This window comes from Acomys minous (genome assembly GCF_964271855.1).
Source record: "Acomys minous genome assembly, chromosome: 14".
NCBI lineage: Eukaryota > Metazoa > Chordata > Mammalia > Rodentia > Muridae > Acomys > Acomys minous.
In genome coordinates this window covers 62,101,537-62,123,947 of record NC_140496.1, presented here as the reverse complement: position 1 = coordinate 62,123,947, position 22,411 = coordinate 62,101,537, and the positions used below count along the sequence as shown (strand labels likewise).

General features: G+C 41.0%; 1 protein-coding gene across 1 annotated transcript in view; it reads left to right on the top strand.

Moving 5' to 3' along the window:
- The window catches only part of CAPZA1 (capping actin protein of muscle Z-line subunit alpha 1), a 41,041-nt gene that overhangs the window by 1,472 nt on the left and 17,158 nt on the right, over nucleotides 1–22,411 (top strand). The window contains exons 2-5 of the mRNA XM_084755388.1: nucleotides 15,134–15,197; nucleotides 17,467–17,518; nucleotides 18,613–18,676; nucleotides 19,386–19,592. Of these exons, the coding sequence (XP_084611514.1) occupies nucleotides 15,134–15,197; nucleotides 17,467–17,518; nucleotides 18,613–18,676; nucleotides 19,386–19,592 (387 nt within the window). The remainder of the gene's footprint in view (nucleotides 1–15,133; nucleotides 15,198–17,466; nucleotides 17,519–18,612; nucleotides 18,677–19,385; nucleotides 19,593–22,411) is intronic.

Genomic DNA, 22,411 nt, shown 5'->3' with positions numbered 1-22,411 from the left:
CATGTGCAGTGGCCTGTGTTTGAACTTCAGCATCACAAAAAACTTAACAGCCACCAAAAAATACTTTTTAGCCTTGGTTTCTTTTATTTGGACATTGAGCATTGTAAATGTTAAAAGACCTAGGAACAAAAAAGACACATCTAAAACTAACACTAGAAAGGAAACTGTAACAATGTTTATTCTAAGGCAATACTTCCGGTTCACATAATATCAAATTAGAGTGGAATCTTATTCCGTTTCTGGAGAGGGTCTTGTATGGCTCATGTAAGCCTCAAACTCAGTGTATAGCCAAGAATAACCCCAACCCCTAATCCGCCTGTCTCCACCTCTCAGTACTGCTGGTATAGGCATAAACCGTCATACTTAGCTCTGCTGCTTACTTCTAATGATGGAGCAAGCAAATCCTAATAAGTAAGTCTGCCCTAGAAGTACTGATGAGTTTTATTCCTATTTTAGTAAAGAGCTTTTTTGGAGGGCAGGGGGAACAGAGTCTTGCTATGTATCCCTAGCTGATCTGGAACTTGTTCTGTAGGTTGGATTGGGCTCCAGTTTGGCCTGATGCCTCTGGCTGCCATGTGCTGGGATTATAGCTGAACCCACAATGCTGGGTTGAATAGAGTTTTGTTTTTGTTTTTTTAATCAACTACATCATCTTTATTGTAGCTAATGAAGCATCATGATATGGTAAAGCCCTTATGATTTGAGCTGGGTACAGTGATGCATGCTTTTACTCTCAGCACTAAGGAGGCAGAAGTGGGTATATGTCTGTGAGTTCCAGGCCAGCCTTGTCCACATAGTAACTTCCAGGACTACATAGAGAGACCCTAGTAACTTGAGATTCCTGTAGTTTTATTATATTCCTTTCCTCAGAGCTGACAGACACATTCATACCTTTCTAAATCTAGGAGTTGAAAGAAAGGGCTGCTGGGTGGTGGAGGCGCACGCCTTTAATCCTAGCACTCTGGAGGTAGAGGCAGGCAGATCTCTTGAGTTTAAGTCTAGCCTGGTCTACAGAGTGAGTTCCAGGTCAGCTAGGGCTACACAAAGAAACCCTGGAGAGGGGGGGGGAGGGGGGGAGAGAGAGAAGGCGTGCTTCTAATCTTTAGATTTATCTTAACTGGACTCAAAAATTTAGAAAAGCTAGGGGCAAAGGCTGCCTGCCTCTCTGCCTGTAATAATCTCAGCATTTGGAAGGTAAACTTTTTTTTTTTTTTTGAGAAAAGATTTTACTGATTGAATGGGATTCATAAGCAAGTAATCCTTGATGAGGTGCACTAATTATTTATTTGTTTGCTTATTTTGATTTTTTTTTGAGACAGTCTGAAATTTGAAACCCAAGGTAATCTGGAACACTGTGTAGCCCAGGCTTAACTCCAAGTGACCCTTCTGTCCCTGGGTTCTTGGTGTCCAGCTTATAGTCCTGAGCCACCATCCTAGCAGGGCAGACTTAAAAGATGAAAGCCTGGGGTGCTGCTGCTGCTGCTGCTGCACTTCTTTAATCCCAGCACTAGGGAGGCAGAAGGAGGTGGATCTTTGTGAGTTCAAGGCTAGCTACAGTGTGAGCTCCAGAACAGCCAGGGCTGTCTCAAAAAAACAAAAACAAACAAAAAATCAAGATGAAAGATAGTTTTAGTCTTTCTTGGCCTGGTGACTCAGGCCTATCATCCCAGCTGCTTAGGAAGCTGAGGCAAGAGGATAGAAAAATGTAAGGTATGTCCGGGCTGCAGCAAGTTCAAGTGCAGCTTGGAAGACTTGGTACAACAAAAAGACATTAAAGGCATTATGACTGTCTCAGAAATGAAAAGGGAGGTAGGAGACAGGTTGGGTACATAGGTCAGTGGTAGCACACTTGCCCCTAGGACTAATCCCCAGGACAGCAAGATGTTTGAGAATTAGTTTCTACTTTGAATCCTTGAAGGAAATCCAGAATTTTCATTTTCTTCTTTCTTGTTTGTCTGTCTGTCTTTTTTTTTTCTTTCTTTCTTTCTTTCTTTCTTTCTTTCTTTCTTTCTTTCTTTTGAGACAGTGTTTCTCTGTGTTAGCCTTGGCTATCCTTGACTCGTTTTATAGACCAGGCTGACCTCGAACTCACATCGATCTGCCTGCCTCTGTCTCCCAAATGCTGGGATTAAAAGCGTGTGCCACCAGGCCATTTTCTTCTTTCTTGTTAGAGACATCAAATGTATTTGATTTGGGAAGGGTATGTTTTGTTTTTGTTGTTCTGTTTTGTTGTAAGTATGTATGTTGTGGTGCCAAAAGGAATGATTTCATATTCTTTTTTATCTTTGTTATATTTTCTGAAAGCAAATAGCCCTTACATAAGTTTGGCATTTAAGGTCTTTGATTTTTCTTTCAAGCATTTCTGTAAAAGCAAGTAAAATTATGTTTATAACCAGCTGCTAAAGCTTTTAGCACTTTTAAAGAGAAAGTTGGGTTTTTTGTTGGTTTTGTTTTGTTTTGTTTTGTTTTTTCTTTTCACTTCTGTGTTGTTACCTGAAATGGTCAGAGGAGCTGTCTAAAGCAGGAAGTGAGAAGTTTAGTAACAGGCAAGTGAATGCGTCTAGCCTTATCCTGGAGTTGAATTTCTGGAAACTATGCTAGGTTCTCACTTTCTTCAGTTAACTCAGTTCTAAATGCTTACCAAGACCAAGATGGCCTAATTAAGAAGTTTAAAGTGTGAAGTGAACTACTTGTTTGGGCACTCTGCCTTGTCTGTGTTCTTTATTTCACAGCCCAGCATTGATTTGTTTGGCTTTTAATGCTGTTTGTTTGTTTCTAACAATGTGAAGAGAATTCTAGGATTGAAAAAAAATGATTTGCATGGTTTTCCTCTTTAACTAATGAGTAAGATATGAGTATACACCTTTAAAAATATGAGAAGTGGATCTGTATGCCTTTAATTTAGACAGAGGTGTCCTTTGTAAGGGTTGATTTGTTTGTTCCATTGGATGTTTGTGTTTTGAAACAGTCTCTTTTGTAGTTCAAATTGTCTGTACGCTGTCTGGGTATGCCTGTTTCAACTTTCTGGAGTACTGGGGTTACAAGCCTGTGGCTATTACACATCACACCTGGCTTTAGGCATTTGTTTTTAAGCTTTTTTTGTTTGTTTGCTTGCTTGCTTTGTTTTGCTTTTAAAGTAAGCTCTTAGTATGTAACTCAGGCTAGCCTAGAATTGGTTACAGAACCAAAGCTGGCCTTGAACTGTCATCTTGTCTCAGCCTCCAGTTTACAAGTGTAAACTGTGGTACCAACTATTCCTGTTGCTGCTCATGATGATGATGATGATTTTTTTTCCTCCTCCTCCTCCTTCTAGAAGCAGGTTTATCAAACTGTAGTAGTGATGTAAAAACTATAAATAAGGCCAGGAGAGATGGCTCAGTTCACTCTCTGGGATGCATGTAAAGGTGAAGGGAGAGAAGAGTTACAGAGGTATGCCCTAACATCCACATATGCACATCCCCTCCCTACTTTAATAATAGCAACGGTTTTTACATCTTGTAAATAGAAGCTAGGATTTAAGAGCTTTGTTAGATTATGAAAATCTACTTTTAAGCTGCCTAGCCTCAATTATATACTTTACTAGATCAAGCTAAATCCTTGTAGGATGAAATAAGCTCTCAGTCTTATTTGCCAAGACTTCCTACAGTCTTCAGTTAACATTCTTTTTATCACTTTCACTTTCATGCTCTAGTTAGCTCCCCTGATAGTAGTAGTCTTATTATTTGGTACAAAATCCTGAACCAGAACACAAAACCTAAGCAGCTATAATTCACATGATTATAGGTTTATTATGATTTCTTCTAGAATGGTGAACTGTTTTATTAGAACCAGCCTTGGTGTGTTAAACTGGGTAGTATAATTAGGCATAAAATGTAGACCCCAGGTTTGTCTGCCTCTCAGCCATTCTGTTTGTACTACACAATTTCCCATGAGCTGTGAGTGAAAAACCAGTGCAGAGCGATGCTGATGCACACCTTTAGTCCTAGCACTAGGGAGGCAAAGGTAGGCAGATCTATGTGAGTTCAAGGGCCACCCTGGTCTACGGAGAGTTCCAGGACAGCTAGGCCTACACAGAGAAGCCCTGTCTCGAGAAAAAAAAAAAAAAAAAAAAAAAAAAAAGGAAAAGAAGAAGAAGAAAGATAAACCAGATGGAGGTGAGCACTTAAGAAGTTATGAATGAGGTACTGTGGTGTAGTGGGAAAGAATGGATCCGAGTGTGAGGAGTCTGTGGTGGGCGCAGTGTCCTTCTGAAATGAGACGGAGAAGGCTACTCCAACAGGTTTATTAGGCTTTCTCAGTCTACTAAAGAAATCTCTCTTTTAGTAATTGAAACATTAAAATGTCCAGAGGTTCGCCGGGCGTGGTGGCGCATGCCTTTAATCCCAGCACTCGGGAGGCAGAGGCAGGCGGATCGCTGTGAGTTCGAGGCCAGCCTGGTCTACAAAGCGAGTCCAGGACAGCCAAGGCAACACAGAGAAACCCTGTCTCGAAAAACCAAAAAAAAAAAAAAAAAAAAGTCCAGAGGTTCTTAGATTGTCTGCATTCCTGTGTTCGCTGTGATAACAAGCAGTTAGTTCCTTTTATCTACTGCTTAGCCCAGCACCAAGAACACAGTGTAGTTACAATGTTAACTGTGTGAAAAAGATTTCCGCTTCCTTAATTCCTATATTTCTCACTCAGCTCCTAGGAAGTACTTTCCCCCAGGTATTTCTGATAGTTTCAATACCTTTTTGTGTGTTGTTATGTCTGAGCACTTGCTACCGTTTCTGCTGCTCTGCCATGCCACTGTTGGGGACATTCAGCATGGCCTGGAAGCATCTTCTGATAGAGTTCATAAAGCTGCATCACCTTGTGTATGCCACTGTGACTATGTATTTGTATTTCCTTTGTTTGGTATGAGTTCTCTGCTTTAGAGCATAACTTAAAAAACCAAAAAACCAAAAAACAAAATCAGGCACTCTTAGCACTTTACTTTGTCCAGTGTACAAATTTCTTACATCTCCTTGCCAAAAATAAGTAAAGTTCTTATATATAGGTCATGAAATTAAAAACCCTAGATAGAGAAAATTAGCCATAATAGTGAAAACAAAAGACTGGGTGTTTGGGTATTAATAGTGAAGGCAGACTATTTGAGTGTCTTTTTTTTTTTAATTTGGTATTTTTTAAACTAGATTCCAACACCCATGCACTACTATTCCTTTTCTCTTTCTTGCCGCATGTGGTCAGGGTCTAGACCTGGGGTTTGGCATCCTATTCAAGGAATTAAAATAAACACATGAAGAGTTGCAATGGAAAAAAACTTAATTCAGAAATGAAATCATCAAACAGATCAGAAAGAAACACAGTCACTCTGCCTCTGGCCACATGAATGAGAATACTCTAGAGCCCCCATTACTACTGCGTGGGGCTACTTTTATGGTATCTAAAGTTGGCAGGAGTTTGGGTACTAAGAGGTGGAGCCAAATGGATGAGTCCTTGTTTTGATTGACAGGATTGGATTATGTAAGTCTGTACACTGGCCTGTCCCATTTCATTATATTTTATATTTTATTCATATTTATGCCCAATTATTCTTAGCCATAAGATGGTAAATAGGAGATTTCCCCTGAGAGTTCACTTGGAGGTTACAGTTTACCTTATTGGAAACACCCCCAAAGCTAGTTAAGTCAGATCAGCTTCTATCTCTACCTAAAAGGGGAGTTTTTGATCATTTGCCAAGGGGAGAGAAACTTACTTGGAGTGAGTGGGAGTCCTAGTTGGCCAAAAAGTTGTTAGGTGGGCTGTTAGAGGAGGGATGTGTGTGCCTAGCACTTTCAGGTTAAGAGTTTTAGGCTGCTAAGTGCATTGATAAAAAAGCTGTGCCTTTGGTTTTGTTTGTTTTGTTTTGTTTTTTCATTTTTTCAAGATAGAGTATCTCTTATAGTCCTGACTGTCTTGGAACTTACTCTGTAAGACAGGCTGGCCTCGAACTCGGGAATCCACCTGCCTCTGTCTCCAAGTGCTAGGATTAAAAACGTGCATGGCCACGCCTAGCAGTGATGAATGCCTTTAATCCCAGCACTTTGTAATCTTTGTAAAACAAGGCCAGACCAGTTTGCATAGCACTTTCCAGGCCAGCAAGGGCTATATAAATATAGTGAGATCCTGTTTCAAAAAAACATACATACTAATATGGCTCAAACCAAGTGAAGGTCCAGGTTACAGAATTATTCCTTCTGCTTGACTGCCTCATCTTCATTAGAGCATTCTCTGTACTTGGCCTTTCTGTTCATCCCTCCATTATTCCCTTACTTGCAGAAGAACACAGAATGCCCTTTTCAGTACTGGGGATTGAACACTGGGCTCTGTGAATGCTAAGGAAGCAGCCTACCACCCGACTGTATCTCCAGCCCAAGAAACCCTTTTGCTTTTGTTTTTTGGAGATGAGGTCTCATGTAGCCAGGCTGGCTTGGAACTCAAAGTATAGATAGTATGATCCTCCTGCCTCATCTTGTCTTCTATTGCTGTGAAGAGACACCATGACCACAGCAGCTGTTATACAGGAAAACATTTAATTGGGGCTGGCCTACAGTTCTGAAGTTTAGTCCATTATCATCACATCAGGAAGTGTGGTGGCACACAGGTAGACATGGTGCTGAAGAGGGAGCTGAGAGTTCTACCTCTTGATCCAAAGGCAGTTGGAAGTGACAGTGATACTTCTAAGACCTCAAAACCACCTCCTCAGTGACACACCTACTCCAACAAGGCCTCCTCTGATAGTGCCACTCCCTATGAGCCTATGGGATGCCCTTTTTTTTTTTTTTTAAGATTTATTTACTTATTATGTATACAGTGCTCTGCTGCCTGCCTGCCTGCCCACCAGAAGAGGGCATCCAATTTCATTATAGATGGTTGTGAGCCACAATGTAGTTTCTAGGAATTGAACTCAGGACCTCTGGAAAAGCAGGCAGTGCTCTCAACCATCTCTCCAGCCCCATATGGGAGCCATTTTTATTCAAACCACTACATGTTTCCACCTCCCAAGTGCTTGGGAGTATAAGCATTCACTACCATACCCTGCCTCTGCTTTTCACTTAAACTGTCCATATTCCCTTCACCATTGTTTTCTTTGGGGGCCTTTTATTGTTTGTATGTCTGTGTGGTAAGCACTCCACCACTGAGCTATATATCCCCGGCTTTCAGGGGGGGTTGGGTTTGCTGCTGTTGTTTGTTTTTGTTTGGTTTGGTTTTTTGGTGGTGGTTTCTGTTGTCTGTTTGGTTTTTTACTTGGGGGGAGGGGAGTCAGAGTTTATTACTATGATAAATCAGAGGAGGCAATTTGCAGACTGTTGGTTTCTCCTTTCTTTAAATTTTTGGTCTTTCTGCCTGTCTCCTAAGTGGCTAGGATTAAACCTGGCCCCACAACAGTTTAAACTTTTTGAATCTGAAACTGGAACCAGGGAAGTTATCGATCTATGTGATCAAAAAAAAAAAAGTAATAGTTAAAATGTCTTATGAAGATTTACCAACATGTCCCTACAGTTTTGTTTGTTGCTGTTGTTTTGTCTTTCTGTTCTGTCTCAGTTCTTTAAATATTCAGGTAGATCTACTAAGTAACCCACTAGTGTCCTTCCCATCCCTCTGTACATACATGTTGCATTTATGGTAAGACTTGACTTTTCTTAATCTCCACTGAGGTCGACCTAATACTTTAAATTTTATTTACTTAAAAAGTGGATCGAGAGCTGGAGAGATGGCTCAGAGATTAAGAGCAGTGGCTGATCTTCAAAGGACCTGAGTTCAATTCCCACCAATACATGGTGGCTCACAACCGTCTATAATGAGATCTGGTACCCTTTTCTGGGCGGGCAGGCACACATGCAGGCAGAACACTGTATACATAATAAATTAATAAATCTTTGTTTTTAAGTGGATGGCTTAAGGCATAGCATTCACTTTAAATGCCTAAATGAACATTTAGGATACAGGCTCAGAAATCTTAGCAAAATTCTGCATGATTTAGATCCCAGGATGAAAATTAGGGGATGATTTCTTTCTAACTCAGTGCTCAGAGACAGAAATTAAATGAAAATGGTTGAGAACGATAGCTATAATAGACAGCTGTTGCATTTGTTTAAGATGGGGTCTCTCTGTAGTCCCGGCTGCCCTGGAGCTCACTATGCAGACCAGGCTGGCCTCAAACTCACAGAAATCACCCAGTCTGTTTCCCCAGTGCTAGAATTAAAGGCATATGCCACCAAGCCCAGGCTTTTTTTTTTCCTCTTATAGTAAACTTTATGCCTAAGTATGCCATTATTAGACAGTATGATTTGGGCTGGTATAACATACAATGATGACTCCTTTTAAGGAAAAATTGCTTGGTAAAAAACTATGCAAGTTTGTTGCCATAAAGGACAGCTTATGCTCTACTCCTAATACAGTTGGGACAGCTGGAATTTATAGCCAATGGGTAGAGATTTGGGTATCAGCAGATGGAAAATGATTAGCAAGGCAAGCCTGGATGAAGGCAGGTCATGTTGTACGCAGCAAGGCAGCGGAATGGAGCACTTGTTAAACATCAAAGGTAGACAGATGCTTGCTGAACTCCCTTTTGAGTCCTGCCCTGGTCTGGTTTTTGTTTGTTGTTTTTTGATCTGCTATATCATCAGTAAACTGTATAGGACAATAAACTTAATGTAAATTCCAAGCTGTTATAACAATTAAGTAGGGAAAGTAGGCAAATGGTTTTGTTTTAAAGTAGCAATTATACTTTTAAAAATTTACCAATATCAGCTGTCTTTGTGTGTCCTTAATATTGAAATTTTGCTAAAGTAAAATACAAAACACACATTAAGCCACAAAAATTCCTTATCAAATCTCTCTGCCTCCTTTGCAACTTGACCTTGACCTCTTTCAGGTCCTCTCAACCTTGGGAGCTAACAGGAGTGAACCGATTCCTAAGATCCTCTGACTTCCACTGGGGTGCCCTAGTGTGCACACATGCACATGCACGCATTCACAAAGCTTTGAGTCAATTCTTGAAAAAAAAAATTTAGGGCAGACATGATATATCATACACTACACCTGTAATCCCAGACTAGATACTAAGGCTAGAAGATTCTATGGCCACCCTGTGCCACAGCGCAAAACCTGTCTCAACAAAACAAAAACACCTCCAAAACAAATTTTAGCCAAGCATCATTCTCATGTTCATATTCCCTCCCTCACTCCCTTCCTCCCTCCTCCCTCTCTCTCTCCCTCTCTCTCCCCCCTCTCTCTGCCCCTCCTTCCCTCTTTCCCTCCCCATTCCCCTTATCTTGCACATGTACAACATAAAAAACTAAAAAGGCAAAGCCAAATCTATGACACACTAAATACCCCAGAATTTTGCTTTCTGTTGATACATATTAGAGTCAAATGCCTAGACTTCAGTTCAGCTCCACTCCTTAGACTAGGCACAATCTCAGATCATGATCTCTTTGCTCTTTATCTTCATAAAGATCAAAAGAGAGGCTTTAATGAAAGTTGTGTAGACATGCAATACTGTTCCTTTGTTGGCATTGGTGTAGGGCACTCACTGGGTCTTAGGTTTGGGTGTACACTGGGGAGTAAACAAGTTCTTACATTTCCTGCCAGAGGTTGGTTTGTGACTCCATGGGATAAATCCTCCCTCTTTTGTTTGCTTTTACAAAACCAGAAGCAAAACCAAAAGAATATTGTCTCTTGATGTAGGTAGTTCATGAAATACAAATTTTAGCATACAAAGAAGGTTTTTGGTCACAATCATGTTTGTTCATTTTGTGGGACAGAAAGCATGAGACTAGCCAACCCTGAAGCACTTGCCCCCTGCCTCCCTCATTAGCTGTCTGCCGACCCCTGCTCTGTCCTCTGCACATTCTTTTAGAAGAACTGGACAATATTAGCAATGACAAGTTTCTTGAAGAAAAAAGCAGGCAAATGAGATGGTAATGAATAGGGAGGGAGGGTACAACAGCTAGTTTGTTTTGTATATAAAGGAACACACTGTATTAAATAACATAGTCTCTCTCATCTGCTGGATCTCTAAATCTGGCTCGAATGTCCCTGCCTGCCTCTGAAGACCAACCCCTTCCTGTGTACATAGGGAGAGCTGAGGGGGCCTTCCTTTGTGTCCACTTGTACACTTAACAAATGCTTGCTGTATGACTGTATGAGTGTCAAATCTTCAAATGCAGTGGCAATTTCTCCATTGTAAGTCTGTTTTCTGACACTTTTCTTCCTAGAGTGCTAAATGGATAAACTATTTTTTTTAGTCAGTTCTTCCATTGTTATTTAAAGTGTGCCAATTCCAACAGATTTTATAATTTTTAACACTTTTGAGTGGACTTGAGAAATAGTAGTATCTTGAACCTTTACTAGTACACATTTAAATGCTTTGTTATGTGGGTAGTCTGAGATGGCATGACTGTATCCCTCTTAGGGAAGATGTGGGCAGGGTTTTCTGATTTTGTTTCATTTTCTAAACAGGATTTCTCTGTGTAGCCCTGCCTGTCCTGGAACTCAAGAAACCAAGCTGGCCTCTAACTCGCAGAGATCACGAGCCTCTGCCTCCTGAGTGCTGGGATTACCCACCACACTCAGCTAGAAGATGTGTTTTAGATGATGTGCAAACATAACTAATATTGGGATATAAGTAAGCACTTTGCCTGACTGAAGGGAGTTTTGAATTTTAGTGGTGTCATGTGAAACACACTGGCAGAAGGTGACTATGACCATTAGGCTTATTTGCCACAAATAAACAGTGAAAACAGATTCATGCCAGGCATGGTGCTCCGTACCTTTAATCCCAGGATTCAGGAGGCAAATACAGGCAGATATATCTCTCTCGTTTTGAATCCAGCCTGGTCTACATTGTAAATTCCATTAGAATCAGGACTACATAGAGAAACCGTGGTGGCACACACCTTCAATACCAGCACTCAAGAGGCAAAGATAGATTGATCTTTACGAGTTTGAGGCCAGCCTGGTCTACAGAATGAGTTCCAGTACAACCAAGGCTACACAGAGAAACTCGATCTCAAAAACCCAAAAACAAAAAAAGAAAGAGAAAGAAAACAGATGTCACTGTTCAAAAAGATGTACTAATTTCTTAACTTATTGATATGAACAATCAATGAGTACTCAATATTTCTATGCCCATCAACCATTGTTTTACGTACTAACGAAAATAGACATTAGAAAATCATATTTCAACATTTAGTCTTTTGCTTTTGTTGTTGTTGGGGTTTTCTGTTTATTGTTGTTGTTGTTGTTTTTCACAGTAACTCTGGCTGGCTTGGATGTCTTTATGTCACTCAGACTGTCTTTGAACTGGAGGTGATCCGTCTGTGTCAACCTCCCAAATGCTGGGATTATAAAATTGAGTGAGGCACTGCATTCACGGTTACATTTAGACTTTTTTGCTTGTTTTGTCCTTTTTTGTTTGTTTGTTTGTTTGTTTCAAACTTTCCCATTGGTGATTTGATTTTTAAAACATTTTATTTGCTTGTTTAGCGTGAATTTGTATGAGTAGTTGCACACATACGGAGGTTAGCAGACACTTTGAGGGAGTGGTTCTCAGTTTCCACCTTGTAGAGTCTGAATGTTGTTGCTGTTTTGTTTTGTTTTTTCTGCTTAAGAATGGCTTGAAGGCCTGTAAGATGACCTGGTGCATGGGAGCACTTGTGTAGAGGCCTGACAACTTCAGTTCTTCCCTGGATCTCACAAAGTGTCAGGAAAGAACCAGCTTAGGAGAGTTGTCCTGTGACCTCCTCCACATACCTTCCATGACAAATGCTTTCCTGTGCGCGCGCACACACACACACACACACACACACACACACACACACTGACGACTTTGTGACGGTGCACGCCTTTAATCCCAGCACTCGGGAGGCAGAGGCAGGCGGATCGCTGTGAGTTCGAGGCCAGCCTGGTCTACAAAGCGAGTCCAGGACAGCCAAGGCTACACAGAGAAACCCTGTCTCGAAAAACCAAAAAAAAAAAAAAAAAAAAGAACGTAAAATTGTATGAAGGTGCTAATCTGGAAATAAGAGCTGTCTTACTTGATAGATAATCGTCTTTGCTCTACCTGAGTTTAACATCTTCATGGGTGGCATTCTGTAGTGTGCTAGAACTATCCTGAGACATTTCTTTGAAGTTAGGCATTGCCCTTTGTCAGGGTTTCTGTTGCCATGACTCAGTGAAACACCGTGACCAAAAGCAAGTTGAGAAAGAAAAGGTCATCATGGAAGGAAGGCAGTGCAGAAACCAGAGGCCATGGAAGAGTGCTGCTCACGGGCTTGCTCCTCCCACTTTATAGAACCAGGACCACCAGCCCAGATACGGGACCAGCCCCTTGGGGAGGGGGCCTCAGGGCCCTTCCTCATCAATCATTCATTAAGAAAATGACCTGCAGGCCTTCATACAGCCAGGTCTTCTGGGAGCATTTTCTCAGTTGAGGTTCTTTCCTATGTGATGCCTGTAGCCCATGTCAAGTTGACAAACACTAGCCAGCACAGGCCTCCTGATTATCATTATGTCCATCTTGAGTTTATAACTGTCAGGATCTATATGTAGATATTGTCAAATACAAAAAAAAAAAAAATCTAGAGAAACTCCAGGAGTAGGGGAGAAAGGACCCAGAACAAACAGCCTCAGCGATCCTAATTGAGGGATTGCTGTCTAGCCTTCTTCCATTTACACTAAGCTATAGACAGAACCCGCGTTTATTCTCAGAGTATAGCATTGAGATGAACACTGAGCTAGTCAGTGTCTCACACCTATCTCACATCCCAGAACTCAGGTGGCTGAAGCGGGAGTTCAAGGCCAGTCTCAACTACGTACTTATGAGTTTGATGCCAGATTGATTAGACTACATGAGGTCCCATCTCAACCTCGTCTCCTTCACCCTACCCTACCTCCAACAAGGAGGCCTGCAGCACTGCAGGTAGTCTACTGCCTCTAGGCTTACTGAAAAGATAAGGTTCCTGCAGGGAGTGGTGGCACAGACTTTTAATTCCTGCAGTGGGAGGCAGGCAGGTGGATGGCTGTGAGTTTGAGGTTAGCCTGATTTACATAGTGCGTTCCAGGATAGCCAGGACTAGAGAGAGAAAAGAAAGAAAGAAAAAATCAAAGCAGCAAGCCTAACCTTGCCCTTAAAGAACTAGCGATATGCTGTGGGTGAAACAAACAGGAAAGCTGAAAGGAGCGCCAAACAAGAATAGCTTATGTCCTCATAGCAACAATTGTGTGTACTTAAAAGGAATTTACTAAGAACCAGCAAAGTGAGAACTTGCGATAGTCAAAGTAATTATCTGAACAGCCAACTGGGCACAGTTGAAGGGCGTGTTAGTGGACGGAAAACGTAAAAGGAAAGGTTCAATATAGAAGAAAGAGTGAGATGCAGGGTAGACCCCAACAGGTGGAGAGTGACTGCAGGTAGCACAGAGGGGGAGGCCACAGTGTGTAATAGAGGAAAGTTTCTCAGTAGCACTTTATTCCTCTAAGGAAGAGTTGAGCAGACAAATGATAGGAGTCAGCTTTGCCTGCCTTTAAAATCGATGACAGTGCTTAATTCTCCTCATTATGTGGCTTGCTTTGGAATTCTAACCAGTTACTAGTTGAAGGAAACTTACTCTGATGCTTCCAAAACTAGTAATTTGTTGCTTTCTAAGATATTAAGTGTTGAGTTTTACCATCTTTTTTCCAGTAAAATTTGGCATGTTCATACGTCTTTGTTCCTTTTTTTTTTTTTTTTTTTTTTTTGACACAGTATTCCTTTGTGTAGCCTTGGCTGTCCTGGAATTCACTCTGTGAACTCACAGAGATTCGCTTGCCTCTGCCTCCAGAGTTCTAGGATTAAAGCCACCACTGCGTGGCAACTTTGCTCCTTTTATTTTGCAAATCACACTATTAGTACTAAATCTTGCATTTAGGTAAATGCTATTTGATATTGGTATTTACTGTGTTTGGAATATTTGCTTTTTCTTACATGTTTATGAGAGATTATAGATTGCTTTATTTGCGATTGTTTTATATTTTGACCAAAACTGATTTTTTCAGTTTTTAAAACAAAAAAAAGTCAAGGGGCTAGAGATAATAGCTCAGTGGTTAAGGGTGTTTACTGCTGTTGCAGAAGACCCACTTTAGTTCATTTCCCCAGCACACAACCACTCACAACCACCTGTAAGATCTGTTGCCCTCTTCTTGCCTCCTCAGCCTGCTGCACACATGTGGTACACAGAAACTTGTGTGCACACACATATTTAAAAATAAGTAGTTTTTTTATTCAAAATGACTGATAGTACATATATTTTAAAATATACCTGTAATTAATAGAAATAGCTTTGGAGTATTTTGTGGGAAAATATCGAAAGGCTTCTAAATAGTAAAGGTTTAAATAAATTTTTATTTTAAGAGAGATTGTAGGCAGTGATTGTAGCTCAGTTGGTAAAGTGTTTGCATGGTGTGCAAAAAGGCCTGAGTTCTCTCCCTGCCCCTCATAAACTGGGTATGCAAACCTCTAATTCTAGTAGAGGGAAGGTAGGCAAGAGCAGTTACATAGCAAGTTTGAGCTAGCTTGAGCTACATGAGATCTTGTAGAAACAAAAGGCTGGAGGGAGGGATCAGCAGTGAAGAGTCTTTGCTACTCTTGCAAAGTTGCAAAGATGAGTTACTGGTTATGGGCAGTTTACAATTGCCTGTAACTGCAGCTCCTGGGTGGGTGCCAGCACACAGCTGCACACACGTAAATAACGATAAGTAAATCTTTAATAAACAAACTGTGATGCTGGAAAGATGGCTAGGTGGTCAAGAGCGCTGGCTGTTCTTCTAGAAGACGGGGATTGGATTTGCAGCACCCACATGCCAGCTCTCCAGTTACATTCTTTCTAGCCTGCAGGCAAAACACCCATACACATAAAATAAAAATGAAGAGGAAGATTTTTTCATTTGTCTTGTTGTCTTCTTTTATTCCGAGTGGGGCATAGATACAGTCTCGCTCTATGCCCAGGCTGACCTGAAACTCAGGGTCCTCCTGCTTGTGCCTCCTAGTGCTAGCATTAGAGGATGCCTGGCTATTCCCAGCTACGTGTCTTCTCACAACACACTTACTATAAACTTTATTTTTCTTTAGGTACGCATAGCTGCTAAATTCATCACTCATGCACCCCCAGGGGAGTTTAATGAAGTGTTCAATGGTAAGTAAAGATTAATATTGAGCTGTTGTAAGTCTTTCTTAATCATTATCATTATCCCCCCCACCCGCTTTTTTTTCTTTCTTTTTAAAATTCTATTCCATTTCTTCTTTTGGGGGTAGGGGCAGCTTGTGAGAATCGGTTCTCTCTTCTACCACTTGGGTCCTGGGAACTGATCCAGGTCCTCAGGCCTAGCAGCAAGCTCCTTTACTTGCTGAGTTGCCTCACCAGCCCTTTCTCTTTTTACATTTTGGTCTTTTGTGACCCAGGCTGGCCTTGAACTCTAGAGTACTGGAGCACGGGCATGCACTGGCACACCTCGCTGTGAGTGCTCCCTGTTTCCTGACTCTTATGACCCGTTACAATTTTGCTAAAACAGTCAGCATTCAGAAACATTGGATAATTTGTTCAAGGCAACTCAGTCACTGAATATAAAAGTTAGGATTCAGTTCTAGGTTGGAGTCAAATACTTAGCCTTGCCTGGTTCATCAGTTAGGACCCCACTGTCAGGTAAGGAAAGACTCAAGGTACTACTGATGTGTGGCTCACACCTGCAGTTCCAGTGCTGGGGAGGCTGAAGTGGGGATTGCTGCAAACTCCAGTCCAGCCTGGACTAAAGGCTGTCTCAAAACTAACCATAAATGAATAGAGATTTAAAATAGCTTCATATTTAAAAAGAATGACTATATATTCTCAAATTTTTTACCTTTTGTTTCCTAGTATGCCTTTAGTTTTATCATAAAAGGTAAAAGCTTCAATTCTCACTGCCTTTCCTCAAAAAGTTCCATACTATAGGACATTTCCCAGGACTAGTGTAGCAGAATTAATTGTATCTAAAGTTTTTTAAAACTTCAAATTCAGCTGGGTGGTGATGGTATACACCTTTGATCCCAGCACTTGGGAGGCAGAATTTAGGCAGATCTCTGAGTTTGAGGCCAGCCTGGTCTACAGAATTCCAGGACATCCAGGGCTGTAGAGAGAAACCTGCTTTAAAAAAAAAAAAAAAAAAAAAAAAAAACAGAACAAAAAAAGCAAACAAACAAAAAAAAAATCAGATTCAGCCAGAAATGGTGACCCGTACCTGCAACCCCAGTACCCAAGAGTCTGAAGCAGGACAATTACTCTAGTTCAGGCTAGCCTAGGGTACAGAAAGAACCTTTGTTTCAAAATCAAACACCAGCTGGGGAGTGGTGGTGGCACTCCTTTAATCTTAGCACTCCAGGAGGCAGAGGCAGGCGGATCTCTGAGTTCGAGCCCAGCCTGGTCTACAACGTGAGTCCAGGACAGCTAGGGCTACACAAAGAATTCCTATCTTGAAGAAAACAAAAACAAACAAACAAACAAAAAAGACAACCCACAAAGGCCAGAAATTTTTATAAATAAATTACAGATCCACCTTTATTATCCTCTCAAGATTTTCATCTATTAAATATAATATTAGGTGGGTATGGTGGTACATACTTGTAATCCCAGTACCTGGGATGGATGCTGAGACAGGAGGAAACCTGGATGACATAGTAATGCCTGGTCTCAAAACATAAAGAGAGGTCTTTATTTTCAGGTGTTTATCTGTGCCAGATATGGTGGTATACACTTTAACCGCAGCACTTGAGAGGTGGAGGCAGGATGACCAAGAGCTTAAAGTCTTGCTTGGCAGTAGTGTCTCACACCTATAATTCCAGCTCTAGGGAGGCAAAGGCAGGCGGACCTTAAGACCAGCCTGGCCCACAGTGTGAGTTCCAGGACAGCCAAAAGAGAAACCCGGAAAGAAAGAAGGGCAGATGGAAGGAAGTTAGTTCATAGTGTTAGCTTTATTTAGCTACGTAGTAAGTTTGAGGTCAGCTTAGTCTGCAGGATACCCTGTCTAAAACAAATTAACAAAACTTTCCTAACATGGCTCAGTTGGTAGAGGGCTTACTTAGCATGTACAAAATCCTAGGTTCAGCCCCTAGCACAGCATAAACGGGGCATGGTGATCATCTGTAGCTGCTACATAAGGGAATTTGAGATCCTGTCAAGGAGGAATGAAGGAGAACAGGAACAAGAGATAATTAAATTTTTTGAGAATTTTTGTTGGATTATGATAACAACATAGTTCTGTAGGAACCTATGAACATTAGTGTCATTACTCATTAGCATGTTTAGAATTTCCACACATGGAATATGCTTTAAGACTCATCTTGCAAGCCCTGAATTCTAAAAGTGTATTCTAGAAATGGGATAAAATTTTGGATTTGTTCTGTACTTAGTATTCCAATGCTTTCCTCCTCAGATGTCCGGCTTCTGCTTAATAATGACAATCTCCTCAGGGAAGGGGCAGCACAGTAAGTACCTCTTCATCCACGCTTGGGAGTTACGCTTAGCCACAGAGAGCTTGACTAGTTGCGTGAGGCCCTCGGTACATTTCAGCACTGCAAGTCAACAACCTTATTTCATCCTCCTAGAGCACTGCTCCAGCTCTGGACAACTGCCGACACTAAACCAGAGAACCCTGAAAACCTAGTTTGAGACACTTCAAAATAAAACAGTTAATAGTCTTTATGTTAGTTTCTTAGAGCTATGACTAATCATGTATTTAAGGGAATAGGCTTTTAGAAGAGTGTGTTTGTTTGTTTGTTTGTTTGTGCTAACAGTTTATTAGTCCATAGTCCATGACCCTTTTGATTCTGGTCCAGGTGAGATAGACTGTCATGCTGTCACAAACATGTGACGGAGATTTCTTGCCTAATGGCAAACAAAAAGCACAGACAGACAAGCAAAGTTGGAACAAGATACTGCCCTCAAGGGCATGCCCCAGTGACCTACCTTTTCCAGCTATGGCCTACCTCCTTAAGCTTCTAGAATCTCCTAAAAGCATTGCCAGCTGGGACCAGACCTTCAAAACAAGCTGTGACAGTCTATGTAGCTAGAAAACTGTTTTAAGAGCTGTTGCCCAGGAAACAATCAGGGACCGTTTGTGGTAATACTTCATGTCCAGACCATAAGTCTTGTCTGTCTGTCTGTCTGTCTGTCTGTCTGTCTGTCTTGTCTTGTCTGTCTTGCCTGTCTGCCTCTCTGTCTGTCTTACCACAGAACCATTCCCTGACAGTGCCCAGCTCTTCCGGCACTAAGAGTGAGTGAGATGACATTGTTAAGAGTGTTGGAGAATGGCATGATAGACAGGACTCGGGGTTTCGAATAGTCACCAGCAAGGTATTCTAATACCTGTGTAAGGGGCGGGGGCTGAGTTAGGCCAGGCCAGGCAATAGCTTAGATGAGGGTAGAGTGCAGGCTCAGATTTTGATTACACTTCTCACAGAACTGATGGGTTGGATGTAACAGTCAGAGAAAGAAAAGCTAAGAATAAGTCCAAAGGTTTTGGATTAAGTAGCTGGTAAAATGGAGATAATATTTCTTTTTCAATTCTTTTTTTAAATAGTGCATTTGCCCAGTATAACATGGATCAGTTCACACCTGTGAAGATAGAAGGCTACGATGACCAGGTAATGATTGCCTGCTACATAGTCTGTGCGTGAAGATAGTAGAGACTGAAAGGCAGAGCAGATAGGAAATTGGGTGCTAAATATATTTGTCTTATTTTTTTAAATAGTGTACATATTAGGAAATTCTTCCTCTTTTTGCTAATACTAGGTTGTGCTTTTTTTTTTTTAAGAGAAAAAGAATGCCATTGACTTGATATGTAGTTCAGTCATAAGTTATATATATGCAACCCCTGGGTTCCAGAGAGGTACAGAAAAAGAATCTTAACAAAAGTACTAGAAGATAATAAATTTGGACTAGTCTAAGTTACTCAAGGAATTTGGTAGATAAGAGATAGGGGTGAGAAAGAGAGTTCATTTGATGCATGTTTGAACCATGTGGCTGTATTACTTAGGTGCTCACAATAATACAGTGCCCTCAAAAGTTTCATTGAGTATGTGAAAACAAATACATAAAAGTTGATACAGCTAGGAATAAATACACACACGGATAATGGATAATAGATTAGATATAAAAGGCAGTATTGGCAGGAGGAAAACATTGCCTTATTTTTATGAGAGTAAAAAATGATACATGGTTTAAAAGTCAGTGTAGAAAAGAAATTAAATAAAAAGTCAACTTTCTTTTGTAGGATATTTATTATTTTGTAAAACATGATGAAATTTTTCTTTTTTAATAGAATTATTCATATTTGTAATTCTTGTCTGGAAGGTCTTAATTACAGAGCACGGTGACCTCGGCAACAGCAGATTTCTAGATCCAAGAAACAAAATTTCCTTCAAGTTTGATCATTTACGGAAAGAAGCAAGTGACCCCCAGCCAGAGGATGTGGATGGAGGTTTGAAGTCTTGGAGAGAATCTTGTGACAGTGCTTTAAGAGCCTATGTTAAAGATCATTATTCCAATGGCTTCTCTACGGTTAAGTATCTGCCTATTCCTCATTGAACTGTTCAGACTCTTTTTTTCTGGACAGGGTTTCTCTGTGTAGCCTTGGCTGTTCTGGACTCACTTTGTAGACCAGGCTGGCCTGGAACTCAACAGAGATTTTCCTGCCTCTGCCTCCCGAGTGCTGGAAATACAGGAGTACAGCACCACGCGCAGCTTCTACTTTTATTATTTTTAATTATATATAAATGGAGGCAGGTGTTGCATGTGAATACAGATGCCCCTGGAGGCCAGAGTCTGGCCTTGAACTTCAGGTGATCCTTCTGCCCAATACTCGTGTGTGGCCAGGCTTGAGCCTGTGTGTGTGTGCAGTCTACTCTCAGCAGTCTTCAGATAGACAGTGCAGAGTATCCAGTTAGACTTTTACACCTGTGGTGATGGTAAGATAGGAATATAGTTAGTTAAGAGCACTTTGAAGTCTGAGTGGTTTAAGTCCTAACCAGGTCACTTAACTCATTGTGTGGCCCAAGGTATAAATCACCTAGCGTCGTTGTGCCTCAGTTTCCTTGTTTATATAATAAAACAGTAGTGTTGTGAGGATTCGGTAAGTTAATGAAGATGCTAGAACAGTGTCTGGCACAATGTAAGCTATGCATAAGCAGAAGGTGCCGTCATCTTACATGTTTGGTTTTTCTAAACAGGGAAACACATTGTAGATAAGTACAGACTTCCTTCTCAAACATTTTCCAGGGAAAGAGACAATACATTCTTTCTTAGAAATCAGTTGTCCAATCTAAACATACTTGCAATTTACCACTAATTTCCATTCTTATTTGTTTTTGAGACAGGGTCTCACTATAGCCTAAATAGGTAATTGAATCTCCTCTTTGTATTTTTTCCACAGCAATCTGTAAACCCCAGCATGGCAAAATTCTTTGTGCTTCCTGAAACATTTTTCTACAATACTAGGATCAGAATCAGTTAGCAGAATATCATCCATGTAATGGTATATGATAGATTGAGGAAACAGCTTACGAAGTATTTCTAAAGGTTGTTGTACAGAATACTGGCATAAAGTTGGGCTATTCAACATTCCCTGTGGAAGTACCTTCCAATGATATCTCTTTATTGGAGAATTACTGTTCAGAATAGGTACTGAGAAAGCAAACCTTTCCCTGTCCTTCTCGTGTAGAGGTATGGTAAAAAAACAATCTTTTAAATCAATTGTAATTATATGCCAAGACCGAGGTAATAAGGAAGGCAAAGGAATTCCAGGTTGAAGCAAACCCATGGGTTGAATCACCTTGTTTATGGCCCTCAAATCTGTTATCATTCTCCATCCACCTGATTTCTTTCTTACCACAAACACAGGGGAATTCCGGGGACTGGAAGATTCTTCGATGTGTTGAGCCTCCAGCTGCTCTTTCACTAAACCTTGAAGCGCCTGTAACTTTTTTTTTGTTAAGGGCCACTGCTCCTGCCATACAGGTCTGTTTGAAATCTATTTTAGGGGCAAGGCGGTTGGTATCTCAGCAGTGGCCCCTCTTATAAATTTTGACATTTTAAACCTGAAGAATTCTGAGGTTGGACCTGAAGAATTCTGAGGTTGGACAATGGGCATAGCTTGTGGTCGCCTCTGATCACTTACGTTAATCTCTTCCCTAGAAGCGCATACCAATTCACCCATTGTTTCAACCTTGTTTATCTCAGTAATTGTAGGAATAGTAATCTGAGTACCCCATTGTTGTAAAAGGTCTCTTCCCCATAGATTTATAGGAATGTCAGCCACATAGGGTTTTAGCCTCCCTAACTGCCCGTCTGGTCCCACACACTCAAGCCACTGTACACTTTGTTTTATTTGAGGTAACTTACCAATTTTTACAATTTCTGTATAAACCTTCTTAAAAGTGGCCAAGTTTGGTTCCAAGACTTCTGGCAAATGATGGAGACGTCAGCTCCACTGTCTACCAAGCCTTCTATTTTAATACCATTCAATTGTATAATTAACTTAGGTCTCTGATCATTAATTACTGTTTGCCAGAACACACGTGTCCCTGTGCTCCCGAATGCACCGGTCCTTTCCACTGGAGCGGCTTTGCCCTTAATGTAAGGAAACAGTAGGAGTTGAGCAATCCTATCCCCGGCATCGATTTTCATCTCCTTTTTCACATATACCAAGATTTTTATTTCCCCTTTAGAATCTCCATCTATAAATACCGGGATGCACAATAAAACCCTGAGAAGTCAGCCCACTTTTTTTCAGAACCAATCCTACTGTGCCTGAAGGCAAAGGTTCGAAAACACCAGTATTTAATTTGTAACATTTAACCTGAGGAGTTAGGGTAAGAGACATATTTGAAGCCAGATCCAAGGCTGCACTGCCTTTAGTAGCATGCATTAGATCGCTAACACTCAGTTCCCGTTTTTCTGTGGGTTTGTCACTTTTTGACTGGCCAAAGGAATTTGGCTGGCATTGTTTACGGGGGCCCGAGCCGATGGCCCCCTCCTGCCGTTTCCCGTCGGCAAGATATTGTCTTGCACATCTCGCTTAGACTGGCAATCCCGAGCCCAATGTTTCCCTTTTCCACAGCGACTACAGTACCCTGGGAGTCTTGGTACCTCATTACCATCATAACTAGAATCTCCTTGTTCTCTTTTACGAGTTACGTTTTTTCCTGGGTTATTGTGCCTTTTATCTCTACAGTTTTTTTGTACATGACCAATTTGACCGCAATTGAAGCACCGAGTATTATGATATTTGGGCTCTTTGACTAAAGCTTGTCCCACAATATTATTCTGATATTTCTGAGAGTTGATATTAACTGTCTCCTTTACCCAGTCATCTAATGGAG